This window comes from Acanthochromis polyacanthus, chromosome 18 (genome assembly GCF_021347895.1).
Source record: "Acanthochromis polyacanthus isolate Apoly-LR-REF ecotype Palm Island chromosome 18, KAUST_Apoly_ChrSc, whole genome shotgun sequence".
Lineage (NCBI taxonomy): Eukaryota > Metazoa > Chordata > Actinopteri > Pomacentridae > Acanthochromis > Acanthochromis polyacanthus.
The window spans coordinates 32155237-32177193 of NC_067130.1; the positions used below are offsets into that span (position 1 = coordinate 32155237).

At 38.1% G+C, this 21957-nt stretch overlaps 1 protein-coding gene across 3 annotated transcripts in view; it reads left to right on the forward strand.

Annotated features, from left to right (window-relative positions):
• LOC110966005 (WD repeat-containing protein 7) overlaps nt 1-21957 on the forward strand; it is a 125599-nt gene that overhangs the window by 40480 nt on the left and 63162 nt on the right. For 2 of the 3 annotated variants that reach the window (XM_022215222.2, XM_022215223.2), the window contains exons 19-22: nt 4119-4216; nt 11872-11991; nt 16296-16414; nt 17064-17187. In XM_022215222.2, the coding sequence (XP_022070914.1) occupies nt 4119-4216; nt 11872-11991; nt 16296-16414; nt 17064-17187 (461 nt within the window). The remainder of the gene's footprint in view (nt 1-4118; nt 4217-11871; nt 11992-16295; nt 16415-17063; nt 17188-21957) is intronic. The other variant, XM_022215224.2, reaches the window with a different exon arrangement.

Genomic DNA, 21957 nt, shown 5'->3' on the forward strand with positions numbered 1-21957 from the left:
TTTCCTGTTTTTCTTACTGTGTTGTGGAGATGTAGTGAACTACCCATTGGTCAGCACTTTTACAGTCTGAATGTTGCCTTAATTTGAAGGTCTTTGTTTTATTAATAGTCAGATTTGTAAAGATTTTTCCAATCCTCCATAGGATTTAGCATTTGCAGACCAGGTGAAGACAGTTTCCACCTTTAGATAAAGGGTTTAGCTCCAATCACGAGGAACCTTCTGCTCAATCATCTCTGATTGCGTAAAACATCTTTATCATGAACTATAGATATTCAGAATGGTGTATATTAAAGTTTAGACTGATAAATCAAATCGTTTCTGTCTGTTGACCTACTTCCACCTGTTGAAATTTGAGGCTGTTTGAACAACAAAATCTGCAGAAATATTAAACATAATAAAGTGTGAGAACATGCGGATTAATAGGAACCGATCAATTCAAAAAGTAAATGACTTCACTCAGGTTCTCCAGGCTACAAAGTGGGGTTCTAAAATTGTCTTGGAGAACCATTTTGAAACTCCAGAACTCTACTTGGATCAGACTATCTACTAATATTGTACTATTTGTGGTACAACTTGTCAAACCTGCTGAATCAGCTCCACAATTTCAAACGAAAGTAACTTTTTTTCGCACAGTATTTCATACGAAGTTATTCTACATGTTTAGTTTTGTATTATTGGGACATACAAACATACAGGGGTCCTCAGTTTACGACGTCCTCGATCGACGGCGTTTCGTCGTTAAGTCAGAACTGATTATGTGGAACTAGTTAGCGAGTGGAGCGGATGAATACGTCGTCATTCAGCGCTATCAGACGGCTTTGTTTACATTCTCTGGTTGTACTCCACCTTGGATTGTGCTACATTCACTAACTTTTTGCCCTTCATTATGGCTCCCAAGTGTGATCAAGTAGATGAAGTTCTAAAAACTGTACAACATATTTTGTTCTATTCTTCTTGTGAAATGACTCATACATGCATGAAAGTCATTGGTATTCAAGGCTTCTCTGAAGAACAGATATCGTGATGCATATAACATTTACATTTTCACCGGAGTTCCAGCTTACGGCGAAAATAGACTTTCGTCTGGCTGTAGGAACGGAACTCTGATGTAAGTCAAGGACGCCCTGGATGTGGTTCACAAAACGTCACTAGTTTGCATTATCAGTTTTTTGCTATTATGTGCTGAAAAATAACATCTAAGATACAGTAGCATACTGTACATGGATGTTGTGATTATTGTTAATTAGTTATTAATTTTACCGATAAGGCAGAAAAAGAAAGTCGTGCATGTTAGAAAAACTATTGTACATTAGCAGTAGAAGAGTGGTGCTACTGTCCACATGTTAATGTACAGGAGTGTATTTCTGGTGACTCTGGGGCAAAAACAGCAAAATCTAACATCATAGTACTGCAGATTCTAAATCAATGACATGATGAGAAATAACAGAAAATTGAAATGTGAAAAAAAAAACTGCTGAAAGTGGATCGACAGGCAGTTTTTAAAAATGGTTTATCCCAAAAAATCTTTGACATACCAATCTAAAATTTCACAGATGTCTTTATAAATATCCACATTTTGTGCTTTGAAAATATCAGGCAGATCAGAGATGTTTGACCAGAGTTTTTGGTGAGATAAGCTATAACATCACAACCTGCATGCTGAATTTATTTAGCCTGATAAAGCTTGATCACAAATAAAATTCACAGACTCCTAAAGTTTCAGAGGATTTATTCAGCTTTATGGTCCAACTTAATTCAGAACCCAGTTTTATTTTAGAGAATGTCAAGAAAACCTCAGCCTTGAAACGCTGACATTTGGCGTCTTTTGTATTCGATTCATGGCGGTATGGAAGCCTTTTAGGACAAACATCTGCACTGAGCTCCTCCTTTAATGTAAATACTCAACTTTGAGCACATACAACAGAGTATTGGCTGAACATTTCCTAATTCACTGTGAAGATAAATAGATTTTTCTGTCTGTTTTATAGAATAAATGCTCAGTAATCTCCTCCAGCTTCCGCTCAGTTGTAGACTCGCAGTTTCCCCGCAGATAGATCTGAAAAAGGTTGAAGCTTTTCTCCAGACCGGACGTATTGTGGCTAAATTAGACTTTGTGCGTCTCTTTGTGCGCTGCTAAAGATGACTGTGTGAGTCTTTGTGTGTGTTACAGTGAAAAAGGCAGGTGTCGGTTGGTCGGGGGCTGCAGAGTTTGCAGGTGTTCTTGTGCTTCTGTTGTTCCGAACGGCGAGTCTTTTCTGTGGTTGTGTGTTGTATAATTTAAAGAGAAAGGACGCTACTGTCGGTCTGCGATGTCCGCTGCATTCCATGAGTTCATTTCTTCCACTTGTGCTGCCGTTTTTGTTCTCCTTGGAGGGTTTTGAAAGTGGATTCTCCGTTTGGGTTTACGACCAGAACCAACCAATAAAGGCTGTGCTAATAAAAACATGGTAAAAAAAACAGAAAAGAAAGGAGTTGAAAGCAACTTATATTGATGGATTATGTGCTAAATTAATCATGGTATGCATTTAAATATCTCTATTCTCTGTAGAACAACAGAAATGAGCATACCATGATTTATTCATAAAATATTGACTATTTAAAGCAAGAAATGTTGATTTTACAACAACACGGATCTCAGTCTTTGCACAAAACTGCCCTTTAAAGCTGGGAAAATTCAAATTAAAACATGTTTCTTATGTAAGCTTCTTCTGCAGCTTTGTTCTGCTAACAGTAAGTTAGTAGTTTCACAAAATTATAGAATTCTAAAACAATGAACTCTCTGACTTCAGTGTTGATGTATGTAAAACAAAATTAAGAGGGGGAACCTTGTATTTATTGTGACAAACTGAGAAATTAAAGAAGATATGTCAACATTTCACTGCCTTCAAATAACCAAACAATGAAAATACAACGCAACTGAAATACCGATGTGAACTGTTGGAAAATATTCAGCTTTTTCAATTTTGAAGTCAAACTAGGCCGTTAAAACTGTTTTGACCAGAAACTGACTTGTTTCTTCGCTCAAATATGTTCATAATTTTAAAATGTATTAAAATTGAGATTAGTAAACGTTAGAAGACCTAACAGCTACAAATAATTAGCTGGAGCTTTTATTGTAGTTGCGATTCTCTTTTAGTAGTTAAAACACAGTTATGCTAGCTTTTTCTTAGCTTATCGAGCTACCACGCTAGCTAAAACATTTAGGAATAATTGCATTTGATCCAGTTGCGGTAGTTGAATTCTTTTAAGAAAGATGCTATTTTGTGATCCATCAAACATTTATTTCCCATCAAAATGACTCATAATGACTGTTAGTATAATAATATGCAATTAAGAAAATGGTATAATAACTAAATTAGCATTTTTCATGAGAGCAAAAGAGTATAACATTGATTCTTAGCTATTTTGATCCATGATTAAATCTCATTATAGGATAAATTGGAATGAGTTGGTGAATATTTGTCTTAAAGCTTCACATTTTCAGTGTCAGACTGCTGTCATTTCAGGTTTTTCTTGGTTTCAGCAATGCATTAATGTTGATTTTCAGTTTTTTTTTAATGTGTTTTCTTTGAAAAGAAACTCCTTGCAAAGCTTTACTTTCCCGTATTTTGACATCATTATTGCTCTTTTTGTGACCAAAAACGTTGGGAACCAGTGACGTAGGCTGTGATTTTTGCATTTTATGTGTTATTTCATCCCATCTGAAAACTTTACGGTTGTCCCGTCTTCATAGGAGAATTTTGGCTTTTTTTTAAAAACTGAGGATCTCTTGGCAGTGATTCGTCGCCCAGCAACCCTTATTGATCACCGCATCGATCGTTGTATTGGAAGGGTTTGTGTGTCTCTGAGAGTTAGACGCCTCCAGTCTGTTCTGAGAGGACCCGACTGGAATCCAATAGGCTGGAGCCTGAGAAAACACTCAAACACTGATATTCCAGCAGCTGGATGCAGGAAGCAGAAGTTGTTTTGTGTGAACTCCTGGTTTTTATGGATGTATGTGCTTCTACCGGTGCGTTCCTTTGAATTTTGTATTGTAGTCGATGTGTGTTTGTGTGTGCGCCGGCCCTCCTCTCTGCTCCTTTAATATTTCATGCCTGTTCTTTGTGATCCTCCTCCAGGCCTCCCAGACCAGGAGGAACCCCGGAGACTCCTCGCAGGACGCCTGCCGTCCCCCCTCAGCCCTCCAACCCGGCGCTACAGGCCCAGATCAAACAAGGTAACTACAAAAGGAGGGGGCGCTCGCTTCAAACACCCCTGGGGCCCTGCGGCAGGGAAGGAGGGGGCGGGTGGGGTTTGATAATGCAGCCCACCGGCAATAAAACCCACAGAGGGTTAAAGAAAAGAAGCAAAAGTATCACAGGAGGAAGCTGCTGCCGCTTCCGAGGTCAGCAGGTCTTTAAAGGGCTGCTGTTGTTCCTGACATGAGGGTGGAGTTGTTGTTGAACTTCAGCTGGAGAACGAAGCTGTGAAGTTCCCTCTTTAAATGAGTTAATCTAGAAAACAAAAAGCAGTTTCAGATGCTACTGCTAGGAACCTCAGTCTGGGCTCTTATAGGTGGATTTCAGAGGTCAGTGAAACTTTAATGGGAGTTTTTGTGGGAAAGATACTGATTCACTTTCACTTTGAGTTTTTGCCACAAGTCCAAAGATTATTTTTGGAAATATTGAGCCACCTCTGTTTTTGACAAGGGATGTGAACTGCTGCTTTCCAGGAACAAAGAAATAAACATTAGCTACACCAATAGTTCTTGTGACTTCCTGTTCTAAGATCTAAAGGTCAATTTTTTGGGCTTAACATTTCAACAAACTTGACGTAACAGAATTTTTAAGGTAGATCTTACAATAGATTCTCGTTTAACTTTGATGTGGGTCCATTTTTCTTTAGTTCTGTGTTGTAGTTTCAATGCTCTTACAGTTTGCAATTGCAATTTTTAAAAGCTAGCACAGAGCCCATTGAAAATGTGTCTGTTCAGAATTTACCCTGATAGCAACTTTTGCAAGAGCTGGCAAACAGCTGTGACCAAATTTCATTCAAATCCAAAAACATCCAAAAATGGAAGGAGCTGCCAATGTAGACAATAAAACATTTTCCTTTTGCCTTCGTTCTTACCTTCTTTCGAGAAAACTAGCTTAGAACAGGGCCCCTTTAGAGAGGTTTTCTACTAAACTGTCATTGCAGATTGTGCTTTGGTGATTTCAGGTGGAAGAAGCTGTGATCACTGAGGTCGCCAGACTTGGGAATTCTGTTGTCCAATACAGTCTGTTAGCCCTCTGTCTTGCCTGTTCCCAAGGTTTGCATCTGGCGCAACCAAAAATAACTTTTAGCAAATATAAGAAGGCTGTTTATCCAAACAACTTCAAACTCGACACTGCACTTCAGAAGAGCTGCATCAATTAACTTGCCAAATATGGCGACTAGTGGTCAAAGAACAGACGCACATTCTTTAATTTACTCATGACATGGTGGTTTTGTTTTGTGGATTATTCAATATTTGTTCTAAAAGATCATTTAAATCTTCAGAAATTTGGCTGAGGTGGCTAAGTGTTTAATTTGAGTGCAACATTGGATATAAATAGTCAAGTATCATCTGCATATATGCATATTTTATGATGACACCACTAACATGCAAGCCATAAAGGACTGGGATGTTGGTAGTACATCCTGCACTCTTTGTTTGAACCTTTTGTTTTTTTATCTGCACCAGTGCTAGTGAACTTACTAAATAGTAGCCAAATATTGAACACAACAACAACGACGAGACATTTTTTTATAGTAAGCAGTTGTGACAAGATCCTGTCTATAACCAGATCAGAAACACTCATACTGGAAAGGAATTAAGAACTTTGTTCTTACGTTTTAAATCAATAGTCTTGCTTGAATATTAACTTTAAGTAGTGTTCGGACAGCTTTAAACTTCTGTCAGTTGGGTTAGTATAAGTTTTCTAAATCTGAAGTTTTTCCAGGCTTATTATTGATTTTAGCTGCAATAAATGATATCAGTAGCAAAGAATCATCTGCATATATGCATATTTTACAGTGTTACTAACTACGATGCTATCGTCGAAATTTCTGTTTTTTCCACACCAATGATGGCCAACTTCAAAGATCCTGTCTAACCAGATCAAAAACACTCCTTTTGGAAAGCAGTGAAGATTTTACTTTGAATTTGTGCATGAAAATGAACTTTATGAACCCCAGCAAAGACAACTTTAATTAGTTTCTTTTATCTTACTGACTCATGTGATGCTTCTGCAGCGTTGATGGCAAAATATTTGTGCAATCTACATATAATGTACCAGGAACAAGTGTTGGATGAAGCAAATCTGATAGAGAAACCAGAATACTGTTTCGTAAAGGTGAAACTGTGGAAGTTGAGTCTTTCTTTGCAGACAGAAACGTGCCCTGGTTCGCTGTCGGGGATGTTTTAACCAGCCGTCACCATCTGCCCGATCCCCACCCACACACAACTACCTACCACACTGCAACAAGCCCGACACCTACAAACGCACACTCCCAAAAACCAAGTCCACGCACACACTCGTGGGCCATAAGTGGCACCCTCGGGTGTCGGGTGGAGGCGGGGTTTTTAGCAGCTATTGTCACGCCTTAATGGAGGCCAAGCGTGACAAGCGCGTGGACTTATTCACGCCACACGCCTATTCAGCAGCATTCAGAGGGAACGCTCGGCCGTGACCTCTGCTCAGCCAGATACCGCGATGTGTGTGCGACTGTCAGGGGCTTTGTGAGGCCGAGTGCTGTTAACCCTGCTCACCGGCTCCTTTCACATGGAAATAAATGAGGAGGCCCCTCTAATATACTGCAGCAGTTCACAACGGAGCGAGCAGGCGGTTTGCACCTCATTTAAAGGACCTAAAAAGCATCCCCAAGTTATTATTTTACAATCATGTCCACACTGATACAGGAAAGTTTTCAAATACCTTCATTTTTATGTTTCAAGCTTTTGTCCAGCTATAATTAGAAAGACAATTCCCCAAGTGCACGAGAACAAAGGATACATGGGTCCAGTTTTGTCCATAATCTCAATCACAAATGTCAGACTTTCTCATTTAAAAAAAAAGCCAGCTTTTACTTCAGCCTCCCAGTTGTGCCAGTTCACAGTTTGTCTTTGTGTTTGATAAACTGATAACCTCTGGGGGTTTTGAGCTGTTACCTTGACAAAAAAACGTTATAAAAGCTTTCATTTTTTTAAACCTCCATCCAATCACTATTTTATTAGGGCACAGAATTTTTATAGGAGCAGGACTGGCTTTCCTGAAACCAAATAAAAAACAGTGAGTTGGACAAGTTAGAATGTACCATAAACCTGCTGAGACCAAGAATAAGGAATGTTGGTCAAAAACACTTTCTTCATCCTTCCGCCTGATCGGATAGTACTGTTTGTGTGTTCATGTCAGATGGACATGAACTTAAAGAATGTTCAAATCACCATCCAAGGTGTAGATTCAAGGAGCTTTGATGCATTTAAAATCACACTTTAAGGTTATTTCTCGTTTATCTTATGCTTTAATCTAAAAAGGTTCTGTACTGACCATTTTCTGTTCAGACATTTTGCCATTGTTGGTCTAATCCTACTTCAGCTAAACTTTATTTAATGAACATTTCACTGTGAATGACATATTTCATCTGCATTAGTGTGGACAGGATCTGAACTGTTTAGATGTTAATATCAGTTCAATACTTCAGTTATTGTGTTAAACAGGAATAGTACAGCATCATTTGCATATTGAATTGTTTTATGGTGGAGCCACCAACAGCCACACATTCTGCTCATTAGCGTTGTACCTACAGCTGCTAACCAACAATAGCTAATCTCTTAAATCTCTTAAATAGGTAGAAATGTGAAAAAGGCAAAAATAATTTGAAAAAGTGACAACATTTTAAAAATGTAGCCCTCCTCCTGCAGCGCTTCCGTCTCTCTCGGAAAACCTTTTCGCCAGACAAACAAGCTAAACACACTCCTCAAACACACAAAAATGATAAAAATATTAAGTGGACGTGTTCATCCCACTGCAACACCACGTCTTACTCTTACCTTGGATTTTGCTGCTTTTTAGAGCATCTCACCTCATCTGGGTGGAAAACACTGAATTGTTTAAGTTTCCCCACTTGGGCTACTTTATAATAAAAAAAAAAGAAGCTACCTACAAAGAGCAGCAGAGCATTCTCACAACACTGCTGCTAACAATTACATACAGTAATACCTTTAAAACTGACATTTGCAATATACTTTAATCCATTTGATAGAGCAGGTTTGGACTCCTTTAACCATTAAGGTTGTAAACTGGGCTTAGAAAAGAGCTGCTCCTACATATAAACTGAGATTTGGGTGTCTCACTTAAAAAAATAAACATTTACTGAACTATAATCATACCTGTCTTTATATTTTAGCGATTTTAGATCATTTCAATGATTTGGTTCAGGTGTTTTTTTGCCAGGGTTAAGCTTTGAGCACAAATGTGGACCTGGAGCGACACTATCACAGAGCGGTTGGTGTCGGTCTCAGTTAGCCCAAAATTTAAGGAATAACAATACATCCACAAGGGTGGTTTTATTCTCTTGGATTATTCAGTCTGTGTTCTAAAAGATCATCTAAATCTTCAGAAGTTTGGCTAAGACGGCTAAGTGTTTGACTTGACATAAATAGTGAAGTATCGTCTGCATATACGCATATCTTATGATGAGACCACCGACATGCCAAACCATCAAGACTAGGTATTGGTGGCACCATCTTACACTTTCTAAAATAGATATAAAATGGCAAAATTATGCTTAATCCTCCTCGCACAGCAAATTTTTGTTTGACATTTTTGTCTGCACCAATGCTGGCGAACTGCTGTCGACTGACCACAGCCATTTGCTCTTTCTTTCTGATTTCTTTCTCATCACTTCTCTGCTTCTGGTCTCTCTCCTCTTTCTTCATCTTCACTCTGTCGGTCACTGCATGGCTTCAGCCTGCTGCCTGTTCTCTGGGGAAAAGAAAATCTGCACCACAAACACCACTTTCTTCGATATTTCTTTCACTTATGTCCATTCAAGCTCTCTTTTGTGTTAGTCCTTTCTTTCACTATTTCTCTCTTTTTTCCCTTTTCTTTCTTTCCCACCGACTGATGTGATGTTGCTGTAACTGTTTTCTCTGTTGTCTCTGTGCTACATGTTTTCTCTGTGCTAGCTCAACTATTTTATTGACAGATTCTAAATTTGTACCTTTCATGTCAACAGTAAGGGCTTGAAATGTGTTTGACAGTTTTGAACTGTCAAAAAATATGCAAAATGTCACTGATTTATTGTTTTTCACATTGTATATGTTTTAAAATGTAATCTTTAAAAGAATTTAGTTTGTTGTGATTTCCACAGTATGAAGGTTTCAGGTTTGTGGCTCTGGCAGATTCTGTATTACTACAGTGCAAATCAGTTTCTTCATTTGTTCCTAATTGATATTTGTTAGCATACTGCTGATGCCACAATCTGAAACCTTTGTCTGTGCTGGTTTTCTGTTAGCTGTGGTTTGTTCAGGTGTAGTTTGTCATCTCCAAACTAACACCTGATTTCGATCTCTTTGCCAAGTGCTTCTGGGAAATAAAGAATCATCTTTGTGTCTGTGCCTTTTAGGAACTTCCCTTTATATCTCTTTGTTACTTTCACCTTCAGCTTTGGGTTCCTTTTCGTTTTATTTTGTTGTTTTGCTTTTTGTTTCTCGTGCAGTTATTATGATGCAAGTCTTTCTTTTGAGACTTAGCTTTCAAGTCTCGCTAATGTAAGCAGCTACAACTTAAGGTTATGTGGAGCTTTTTGCAGTTTTATGCATATTCACAGACTATCTTTAAATGGTAATTAAGTATATTTTTAGTCTTAAACTTTAATTCTTTAACATTATTTTTAATATTTTTTTGTGGTGAGTCTAATTGTTAAAACAGCCACAGTAAGGACAATAATTCAGACTTGTTACCAGCCCCAACTTACAGAAGTAGTCCAAGTTTGGACGCAAACACTCAATTGCACTAATTACTAATATTAGTTATCATACATGACATAGCTAGTTGCTAACATTATTATACGTGGATGAGTATGCATCGGTTTGGCGTAAGCTTTAGCCTCCTAAGACCCGAGCTTTGGTTTGGTTTGCATTTTAGTTTTTTTTTTTTTACTTACTTGGGATAAGGAGTAACCAATAAATATAATAACTGGATAATATCTAATATCTGATTATTATGTTTATTACATTTACATTATATATATATAAAATATTTTTTTTACTAGATTTAGATTGTAAATATTATTATTTGTAGTAGTAGTAGAAGTAGTAATATTAGTATTATTATTAGTATTAACAATATGCCCTTTAGGGAAAAAAAATAATCAAAAAACAAAAACATGTCCACATGTGGACGGCAGGTCTTAAGAGGTTAGATTTGGACTTTTTTCAACCCATGTTTTCTCTAACTCCTTTAGCAGATTGTCCATCCATGCAGCAGTTGGATCATTTGGCAAAGTGCTGACAATGACTGCTAATACAGGAGTATGTCATATGTTGACAACTGTAAAAAGACAAAAATGGTGCGGTAGTGAGAGTTGTAAATATGGCAAATGTTCTCACATTTGATAGCCAAATTTTTCTACATGGCTTTAAAATGATAGAAAGCAACAACATAGTTTAAGCTATCTGTAATTTAACTTTGGACCAGTATCCCAAACACCAGTAAGACCAGTCCAAACAGCTGTGCATCATGCCGCTCATGCCGTGTTTCCCATTGGATATTGCCCCAGCAAAATATTTGAACAGTGTTAGCAAAAGTAGTGACAGTTGTGGTAGATATTGATTGATTGTTACATGTTAGATTGAAAAACCCTTAGTAAAAACTCACTATAGCTTGTAATGTAGCAGCAAATACCTTCAATGTCATTTAGCCGAGTCAAAGCAATAATTCAAGATGTCTGGAATTACATTTTGGCTGCTCATAATTCCAATTCAAGACGTCAGTTTGACAACCTCAAGCAGCTGAGGCAAGGCAAGGCAAATGTATTTATATAGCACATTTCAACAACGAGGCGATTCAAAGTGCTTTACAAAGACAGTAAGACTGAAGATGACAACACAAAAAAGAAAAACAAAAGAAAACATTTCTAAAGTCATTTAAAAAAAGGTCAGAACAGTAAAAAGATCAAAAACAGAAGTCAGAAAACAACGGCATTTTAAGTTACATTGCAGAGTTAGTCATAAAAAAATTAACGATATCTCATCAAGACAATGGAAATATCTTGAATTGAGGATAGCTAAAAATATATTAAACTGCAATTATGTCAAATCAGAACTGAATTGAAATTAGTTGCAGTAGACGTGCAGCAGAGCTGTAGCTACCTTCAATGAGAGACCGTGTTAAAGTGAAGTCATCGTCCTGGAATGAAGATGTTATGGAGATCTGAGATATTCTTTTAGACTTGGAATATGTATACTAATCCAGTCTGGATGTTAAATGGTAAAACAGCTTGCTGTGGGTAGACAATGATGGGCTTTCCTTACAGTTCCTTCAACGTTTTAAAATCTCTGTTCTTGGGTCTTTTGCTCTTTCTGCCATTGATTTTTCTGTCGTTACTGACAACTGAAATGTGTCCATGTTCTATTTACGTTTGGTATAAACCTAACATGACTGCATTTTCTAAAAAGCCAATTCTCTCTGTTCATTTCTAACATCTTACTTCTATTTTTTTCTTTCATTTTGTGCTTTTCTGTTCTTCTTTCTGTTATAATTACATGTTTTTTTCTCCTCTCTCCATTCGGTACTGTATATATTAAAATCTTTCTAACCTGTTCTTTCCTTCTTGACTATTTCTCTCCTTCTCTTCCTTTACAAGCTGCTGTAGCTGCCAGCACCGGCACTGCTGCCTCTGCTGGGGCTCCGGGGGCCCCTCGGATGCCTCCTCAGGGGGCCCCTGGCTCCCCCGGCCCCCATAGCATCCCCTCAGTCAACGAAGGTACAGACTGAACTGACGGGTTCACTTAGGAAAAGTCTCGCAGCCATACTCTTTCTCTTCTTTCAGTTAATGAACTTTATCTTTGGAGATCTTCTGGTTCCTAGATCTTCTTTACTACCTTCTTCTCTTCCATTTTCTTTTTGTTTCTCAATCCCACCCTTCTGGTTTTATTTATTTTTACACTATACTTTTCTTTTCCTGTTTTTTTTTTTATGTTCTCCTGACTTCCTCCCCCTGTTCATCATTTCCTTCCTCCTTGGATCTGGTCGCCTCTTTTCTCTTCTCTTGCATCTGTCTTGTTTTTCCCTGCAGCCGGTATTAGGTTTTCATCTCAGGTGTCTTATTGCAGTGTCTTTGTCCTTGTTTCTGTCTACAGCGCTGTTTGTTTATCTGTCTTGTCTGTCATCGCTGACTTCAGTCCACTTTCAGTCCTGTCAGTTGAAGAGATGGATGGTTTTTAATTTTATTCTGCAGAACTGATGGAGTAGAATTTACAAAATCTCTCTGAGTTAAACAAATCCTAAAGTTTTGCTTCATTTCCAATATATTTCTAAAATGTGTTTAAAAAATCTGGCAATACAACGTTATGAGGTACAAGCACAAGTAAAAAGCAAATTGAATGATTGCTGGTCATGATATTTACAACAAATACTCTATGCTTTTGGATTGCCTAATATACCAGCAGCTTTCCACTTTGAAACTTTCCAGATCACCTGGGATCAGTTTCCTAAATTTGCCAATATAAAGAACAGTGTCGTCTGCAAACAGGTTGACTTAGCTGATGCATTTGAGAGTGTACTGACAGCAGTCCTTAGACCTTGGTCTCTTGTCTTTTTTTCCACTTGTTGGCAGTGTTGTGCAGTCCTGCCCTGTCTCTTCTGTCTACCTGTCTGTCCTGACGTTTTAGTGTCTCTGTGCTCACTGTTTGCATGCTTGCTATTTCCACCTGAATGTGTCACTGTGGAGGGTGGGGCCTAACAAAAACAATTTAAACCAACCAAGTCCAAAATAATAATAATAATATGTGCTTAGCAACAAATGAAACGTGTCCTTTGTTTAAAATGTAGCTGTCCTTTTGTTTTACCTGCAGACGACTTAATACCGTTCTGTATTAATTGCTTTATTAAAATCAGTGATGAAGCGTAATTGTTCTAACTTTTTGTTGTCGGTCTTGGAGCCCGATGCTTGCTTCCCTCCTCTGTTACAAACTGTTTTTTTTTTAACAGGACGTTGCTTTTACCTTGGAGGCTTGCTGCCCCATCCAAACTTACAATGAATGTGCTCTCAGGTTATGGAAACAGTTCCACGTTTGTGGTTTCTGTAGGGGAGTCAAGTGCCTTCCAAAGCTGATGACCTTTAGTTTCCAGGGACTAGAACAGAGCTGTTCAGGATTTTGTTATTCTTTGTTGTAATGGGAAACAGCAAGCATGCACACAGAGATTCATTCCTTTCCAGTACATGTAGGAATATTTAAACTTACCTCTGATTTTTTGTCGCGGTAAACAGCAACTGTAGTAGATTTGTTTATTCGCAAAACACTGCCCTGCAGAAACCAAAGTCTCCTGATTGTTGGCTGCTTGTTGTTCTAAAAGTGATAATGTTTTATTAGTGAAGGGAAATGTGTCTCAAAAATTCATGCTAAATGCATATGGCTGTGTTGCTAATTGTTTGGGTTCTTTTTCAAACCGGTCGCATCTCAGTGGGAGGAACAATAATTAAATAGTTGCAATAGCTGTATAAGATGCTACCAGCTGTACTGCTTTGTAGTTATTAGCAGCAGCTATAGTATTAGCAGGTAGTAGCATAGATATGTATAAAGAGTAGACGCTGCTCGGGGTGCTGCGCAGCGAGAAACATGGCCGCCATCTTGGTCCGGTCATCCGCTCCACTCAGCGCTGTTTGACAGCGCATTTAATCCATCTTAACTCTGAATATTAAACTGATTTTCACGTGTTTTTTATTTTTATCTTTTTGCTGCAAACGTCATACATGTAGCTATGATACAGAACAAATGGTTCGGCGTATTTTAATATTCATAGCGGGAATAATAGATAATAATAATAACAGTAATAGAATATTCTGATATTAAGCTCGACTGTAGACAGGTATTTTGCAAACACTGTAAACACACACACACTAATATATGTTAGAGAAGCAGATAATGGCAGTAAAGTCAATTATTTTAATAATGTGAAGAGACAATATATGATTACGCTATATATACATATATAAACAAAATACTGACTAATGAACACATATTTCTATAATATATATATATATATATATATATATTATATATAAAATCATTTTCTGATATATCTTTTTAATATAATATATGAATTATATTGATAGTCTATATATGATTTATATATAATAATTTTCTCTGATATGTAACTTCTATCTATAGTTTTAAATAGAAATATGTGTTCATTAGTCAGTCTTTTGTTTATGTATATATAGCGTAATCATATATTGTCTCTTCAAATTATTAAAATAATTAACTTTACTGCCATTATCTGTTTCTCTAACATATATTAGTGTGTGTGTGTTTACAGTGTTTGCAAAATACCTGTCTACAGTCGAGCTTAATATCAGAATATTCTATTACTGTTAATCCCACTATGAATAAAAATAAAAAACGCGTGAAAATCAGTTTAATATTCAGAGTTAAGATGGATTAAATGCACTGTCAAACAGCGCTGAGTGGAGCAGCTGACCGGACCAAGATGGCGGCCCCACCGCTCATCAGCCCCAATAGGCAGTAGCGGTCGATGCGGCGTCTGCTCTTTATTATGTCTATGGGTAGTAGTGGGTGCTGTTAGCGGAACCAGCTGCAGAATTAGCATATAGCATCAAAAATTGTACAACCTCTAGCAGACATACTTGTTATCAGTCGTCGTAGTAGTTGCTTATAGCAGCTGGAAAAATAGCTGTAAACTGGATTGACTGGTTTTCTGTCCTTCCCCAGTATGAATTTCAAAAGCAAAGTGCCAGTTTTTACCCCACAGTAACATTGGTGTAGGAAGGTAACACTTCAAAATGAGATTTCAAAAACTAATCTACAACAAATGGCTCATTCACGTTCCTGTTTTTGATATTTGAGGTTTCTGCAAGACAGTGATGCAAGTGTTGCAAGTAGAGGTTGATGGATTATTTGGCTGAGACAAATTGGGTTTTAAGATCTACGATTACAATTAATCTGTCAACTTCTATGTAGAATAATCCTGTAAAACACCTAACGGTTTGAGTTTTCTCTGTGTGTTTCACTGGCGGAGGTAAGTTTACATGGTGCCCCGGCAAAGAAATTTGTATGAAATTTCTTTCCTTGCCTAAAAGCTGTTCAGTGTCCATCACACAAGTACATTTCACATACATGCATCTCCTCTGGAAACCATATATTGAACTAATATATGTGAATAAGGTGCTTGGTTTATGTTGAGTATCGGCGAATAAGTATCTCAGTGCATCGTTTGTCAGTGACATGTTAAAGCTGGTGTATATTTCTCTGGTGTTTAGTGTAAGATATAAATCTATGGCGTTATTTCTGCTCAGGTTTGAGGCCCTTTAAAGCGATACCAAGACATTTTGAATGTTCATCTTCAGGATAATACAGAAAAAAACCATCTGTGTCAGTTATCCTGACAACTACTTGGTTTGTTCTACAGTTTTTAAGTATAAACCCACACAGTGTTGGTACGGTAAATGAATAAAACACTTAAATTCATCATGCCAAGGTATCGTTGTGAGGCTTTTGTCGACCCACCTGGCAGTGCTGTTTATCTGTCATTTACCTGTTAAACACCATTGAACAGACTCTGGTTAGCAGAAACTACAACTTTGCTCTAACCAAGACTGCAGAATGAATCGTGTCGGTAATATTCCCATCCTGTGTTTAACTGTTGTTAGTGTGACTTTTATATTCGGGGGCTGTTTAAGTCAGTATGTATGTGCGAGGATGTGAAAAAGTCACTGAAGAACACATTTTTCAGCCTGAATGTGCAACGATGGTGATTTAAAATGCACTTTATAGCATGAGCACTTGGAAAAGATTTATATTAAATTCATGTCGGGATGTTTTTGTTTCGTGAGAGTTAAAGCAAAACTGGCTTTTTTTTATAGCTTAAGAGAACCTACATTAATAAAACTCCATCCTGTGAGATGCACCATGAAGCTAAAAGCTGTGTTTTTATGTGACGGCAGCAAGGCTGGTGTATGAGAATGAGAGATTTTTTTTGTGTGTGTGTAGACTCGTTTGTTGTTTTTTGTAGTGTTTTCTGACTATATTTTTGTGTGTGTATGTGCAGGATGGAGTCAGCTGGCAGCCATGCACTGTGTGATGCTACCTGACCTCCTCGGACTGGACAAGTTCAGACCTCCGCTGCTGGAGATGTTGGCGAGAAGGTGGCAGGATCGCTGTCTGGAGGTATCTACAGCTGCAGGATGGGTGTTTTAGATCAGCCATGGCTCTCATGGCTCCTAAAGCCTTGAATACATTTTTGTTTAATATATGAAGGAAACAGTTCAATTAGTGTAATTATTGAGTCGTTTTTCATTGTCAATGCACGATCTGTATTTTACCTACAGTTACTAAGGGATGCAACTAAAAGCTGTTTTAATTGTCAATTACTTTCTCAGTTGAAAGATAATCGATGGTTTGGTCTACACAATGTCATAGAATAGTTAAAAGTCTGTGTTGCATAAAACCAAAGAATAAATCGTCAAATGTCTTGTTTTGTCCACAAACCAAATATATTCAGAAATCATTCAAATTTAAGAAGCTAAAATAAAAAATGTCAACTTCCTGTCTTTAAAAGTGACTGAAACCAATGCAAAGATTATTAATACAGTTTGCGATTAAATTATTAGTTGCAAACTAAACTCTATAATTACTCATCCTTTTTTGTACGTTTAATTGTAATTTGTGCGTTTGATATAAAAATAATGAATTGAATTACATGAAAATTGACAATTTGTTCATTTCTGTTGAAGTGAAAACAGCTGCTCACTTGAAGTCTTTAAAAAATGTGTAGCACAACATGTGTAGACCTAACTTGACCTCTTTGTTAATGTAGGTACGAGAAGCAGCTCAAGCTCTTCTGTTGGCTGAGCTGAGAAGGATCGGCCAATCAGGACGCAAGGACACCATCGACATGTGGGCTCCCTACCTGCCTCAATACGTGGATACAGTCAGCTCCCGTAAGTACCTCACACTGCTGCTTTTTACTGGTTTCTAATGTGATAGTTTCTGTTTAATACTCTGAAACATGCTAACTCTGCACATGCTAGCCCGTTAAACTTCAGCGGCCCGCATTCGGGCCGTTTTGAGATGTGCAAAAGTATTTTGCTTAATTGACCGAAGCTGCAAACTTGATGATAGAAACATTATACACCCATGGAAAGCTTAGATTCTCATGAATCCGCCGGTATAAACCACTTTCAGATGTGATTACCACAGCGGGTAATATAAACACATTTGTCCAACAAATAACGTAAACAGCACAACAACAGTGGGAAGTGAAAGACATCATGGGTGGAGTGGACCTGTCGGATGCCCTCATAGGGTTCTACAAGGTCCTCCACAAAACCAGGAAGTGGTACAAGACATTCTTTTATCATTTTCTGGACATCGCCATTGTGAATGCCTTCCTCCTCCACAAGGAGCTCACCATGGCTAAAGGACAGGTGCCGATGAACCAAAAGGCACCAGAACCATGCATGTACTCCAAGCAGTTCAAGAACAGCATTCAATTTACTTTGGGTACATCATCAGTAGAAATTTCAGGTGGAATTGACTGCAGTATATAGGGCTAGCAGTGTTAGCTTTGCAGTTCTCTGCTGCTACACTCCAGGTCTTAGGGAGTGTTAGTGCGCAGAAACAAAGTCTCAAGAGGGAGCTTTGTAAAATCTGCAAGATGTTTGCAAGTGATGCCACTTAAGTTAGCGTCATTTTGGGCTAAAAACTGTGAGTTTTAAGATAAATAGAATATTTCATTTTCTGTGTGAAGGAAGTGAGCTTACCAGACCTTCAGCACTTACTTTCATCGTGAGGAGCTCGAATGCTCGATAAACTGCAATATTTGCTATTACACTACATCTATAAGGCGACTTAGAAAAGTCTGCACAGCTTCGTCCATCTCACCATAGCTGTGGATGTAGACAGGAAGCTCTCTGACCAATGTTTGCTGTTTTGAATCCCACATACAAACCTCTGACCGCTCATTTGTCTCGGAGGGAAGCGTTGCCACACATCAAATGCATGTTTGGCTTTCTTTGACGTAAAACCTCACCCAGCCTCGTGCCCCTAACCCAAACCCAGTTATACTCTTAACCCTAAAACAAAGTCTGAACCCTCAGACCGCCCTCTGAAGGAACGTGAGAATCATCTAAAACCCAGCCCGGTCCTCATAAAGATAGAAACGCACACCCAGCATCTATTATTTCTCTTTCTTCGGCTCGGTGCTTGTTTTTGTTTCCTCTTGGTGTCCGTCTGTCTCCTGCTCTGTCTATTCCCTCGGCCTTCCTCTCCGGCTATAGTTAGACCTGCTGATGGGAAAGAAAGGTGAATCTCCACCTTCTTTTACAAGAAGCAGCCCTTCTGAAACGCTCTGTGTGTGTGTGTGTGTGTGTGTGTGTGTGTGTGTTCGGGAGTCGCCCTGTGGTTGCCGAGGATGCTGGGGGGTTTCTCAGGGGAACGGTTGCCATGGAAACGGGCACCGGTCAGTGTTGTGTTACCACGGCAGTACCGCAGGTCGGGGAGGAGGGGGGAGGAGCAGGAGGGAATGATGGACCGGTGACCTCAGGGGACGGAGGGGGAGGCAGATAGAGGGAGGTTAAAGGGTCATTGAATTTGATCCGTGTGCTGCACAGCAGGACTGGAACAGGCGGTAAGATGACTCCCGCTGGTTCTGGAAATCCTGGAATATCTCGGGGAAGCTCACAGATGTGATCAAACCCTCTGGACGCTGGATCTTTTCGTTTAAACAACAATATGTGATTACCGCAAAATTTCTGATGTCGAACTTTTTGCTCCCTTTGAAACGGAGCATGACAACATTTCACAAAATTCTCCTGATTTCTTACCTACTGTCAATGCTTTTCCTCGTTAATAATTAGCCTTCGAGCAACAACAAGCATGGTTGGTCCTCCTGCATGTTAGGCTGCCTATGATGCAGTAGCTGCTATTAGCAGAACAAACCCAAATAGGCTTTGCATTGTGGGTAATGTACACTACTGTTCAAAAGTTTGAGGTCATCCGGACAATTTCATGTTTTCCATGAGAACTCACTCTTTTTTTCATGTGCTAACATAACTGCACAAGGGTTTTATAATCATCAATGAGCCTTTCAACAGCATTAGCTAACACAATGTAGCATTAGAACACAGGAGTGATGGTTGCTGGAAATGTTCCTCTGTACCCCTATGGAGGTATTCCATTAAAAATCAGCTGTTTCCACCTACAATAGTCATTTACCACATTATCAATGTCTACACTCGATTTCTGATTCATTTAATGTTATCTTCATTGAAAAAAAAAACTGCTTTTCTTTCAAAAATAAGGACATTTCTAAGTGAGCCCAGACTTTTGAATAGTACTGTATCTTGGTAGCAGTCTGTGTCCACAGAGTGACTACAGATAAAGAAGAGGCCACATAAGAGTTAAAGGAGTGAATTTCTTTTATTTTATCTGTAATTGTTTAATAGAAATGCCAAATATTGACCCAGAAAATCAACGTTACTCTTGTCTGATGCTATAGGACATCTACAGAAGTCTGTGGCTTAAACACACCATGATGCAGGTTTGAATGTTGTGGCTGATGGTTGTCTGTATACAGTCCTGCTCTCTACATTACAACACCTCTCACTGAGTCGTCCTCCTCGTGGGATGCCGAGTGTAGCATAAGTGGAGTGATTGGACTTATTTCACACTGTTGACACCGACATCAAATATCCACTCAGCCGTCCTCTGGAGCTTCTCTCTCCTCCGGCTTTCCAGCGGCAGAGTGGCTGCCGTTTGAAGAAAGACACCTGTATTTATCCATTAGCTTTTAGCGCCGAGAAAATGTCAGCGAGGCGAGCCGGCGGCAGAGTCCCCGAGTCGCGGCGTGGGGCTGACTAGACAACACACAGCGGTGGCCACGGCTGACCTTTCAGCTCTCCTGGAGGTGTTTAAAAGGCTTCAACACAAAGGAAACGGCAGTTGTTAACCTCCACTCAGAGCAAGAGAGGGTCGTAAACTGTCCTCACCGTCTCCATCATCACTGCTGCAAGTCTGATTATCTGATTTATACCTGAAGGGACGGCTTTAGAGTTTTGGGAAACACACTGTAAGAAAAAATCTGGTAAGAAAACAGTGAAAAATAAAGGAATGGTCCAACTTTCAACAGCTGTAGAAAAACAGCAAATACCTGTAAAAAAAATACTAATATTTTAATTACTGTGTCAGAAATATGGACATTATTTGCAGATTTTTTTCTGCTTTCCTGACAGTCAACATAAAAATTAATGTTTTTTTCTTTGATTTTGTTACATATTGTCTGTAATTTAATAAAATAGGAAAATTAAGAAATTATTTATTTTCCAATTCCTGATATATGTATTTGTTGTTTGAATTTCTATTAAATAACAGCAGATATCTTTAAAGGGTTAAAATAATTCTCATTTTTCAGCTGATTTAAACACAATAGAACAGTCAAATTTTTCAGTCCCACATTGTGAAAGAGCAAATTACTATTTATGTAATTTGTAGAAATATATATTTTTACAACATATATTTATATTATGAAAATACAGATTTTTTGATGTGGATATTATTGACAGTTTTGCCCATTTAAAAAAAAACAAAAACTGGAAGACCTGTAAAGTAACTATATGTATATGTTTGGTAATAAAAAGTCTTTTTTCTTTTAAATGACTATTATTTTATGTAAATATAAATGTTAATATACAAAATATGTTTTTACAGATTATTTACAACTTTGACCATTTTTTAAAAGCTCATCTTTATTTTTTTGTTAACACAGAAATTAAGCTTTTTTTTAAAAGTGATTTTGGTAGATATTTAGTATTTGGTACAATACAGGAAAAATTTGCAAAATTGTAAATGAATATTTTTTATCAATGATTTTATCAGATATCTGATTAGACAAAACATGGAAAATCTAAAAAAATTAAAACAGTAGATTGTTCAATATTTGTGTTTAAAAACTTGTCAACAGTAATTTTCTTATAGTGTGATCTCATTTACGTTGTTCCTGTAAGATACGAGTTATCAGCTTCATGTCTGTAAGTTTAGGAAAAGGAAAAGCAAAAGCAGCAGCGTTTCAGGACAAACTGAACACGGTAGTTGACTGTAGAACTGCAGCATTTCTACCAATAAACCTGGCCGTCCTGAGCTGCGATGGGAGGAAGAACCACACACTTGAAACGCTCATATTCACGCACACAGTCGATTAAGCAGCAGCTTTGTTCGCCCTCACACACGCCTGATCACACAATCTGAAGGGTCGCCTCTAAATGTGTGAAGCAGCTGTTTTCTTTGATCACTGAACAGCAGTCGCCGCTTCCTCGCTCTCTTTTCTCTGCGTTTAGCCGAGTGTCGATCGCCCACTTTGGTGGGTTTTATCCCATCGTCAACCTGCTGTCGTTAAACATCCTTTTATTGCATCGTTCTCACCTTTTATCAGCCGAGGAGGCAGAAGCTCTGTTTTAGTACGAAGTCTCATCAGGGCTGATATCAGTAAAGATTATTAGTCATCAATAGGACTAATATCTGCAGGTTTGCAGTAAAAATTACATTCAGAATGACAAACTCCCACAGGAAACTTTTTTTAATGCTTTCTTTAATTAAATCCGTTTTTTTCACTATTTTACATCAATTTATAAAGCACATTTAATAACAGCAAAAGTTGAACCAAAATCCTGTATAGTTAAGGAAAAAAGAAAACAGTGAATAAAAACAAAGCTAAA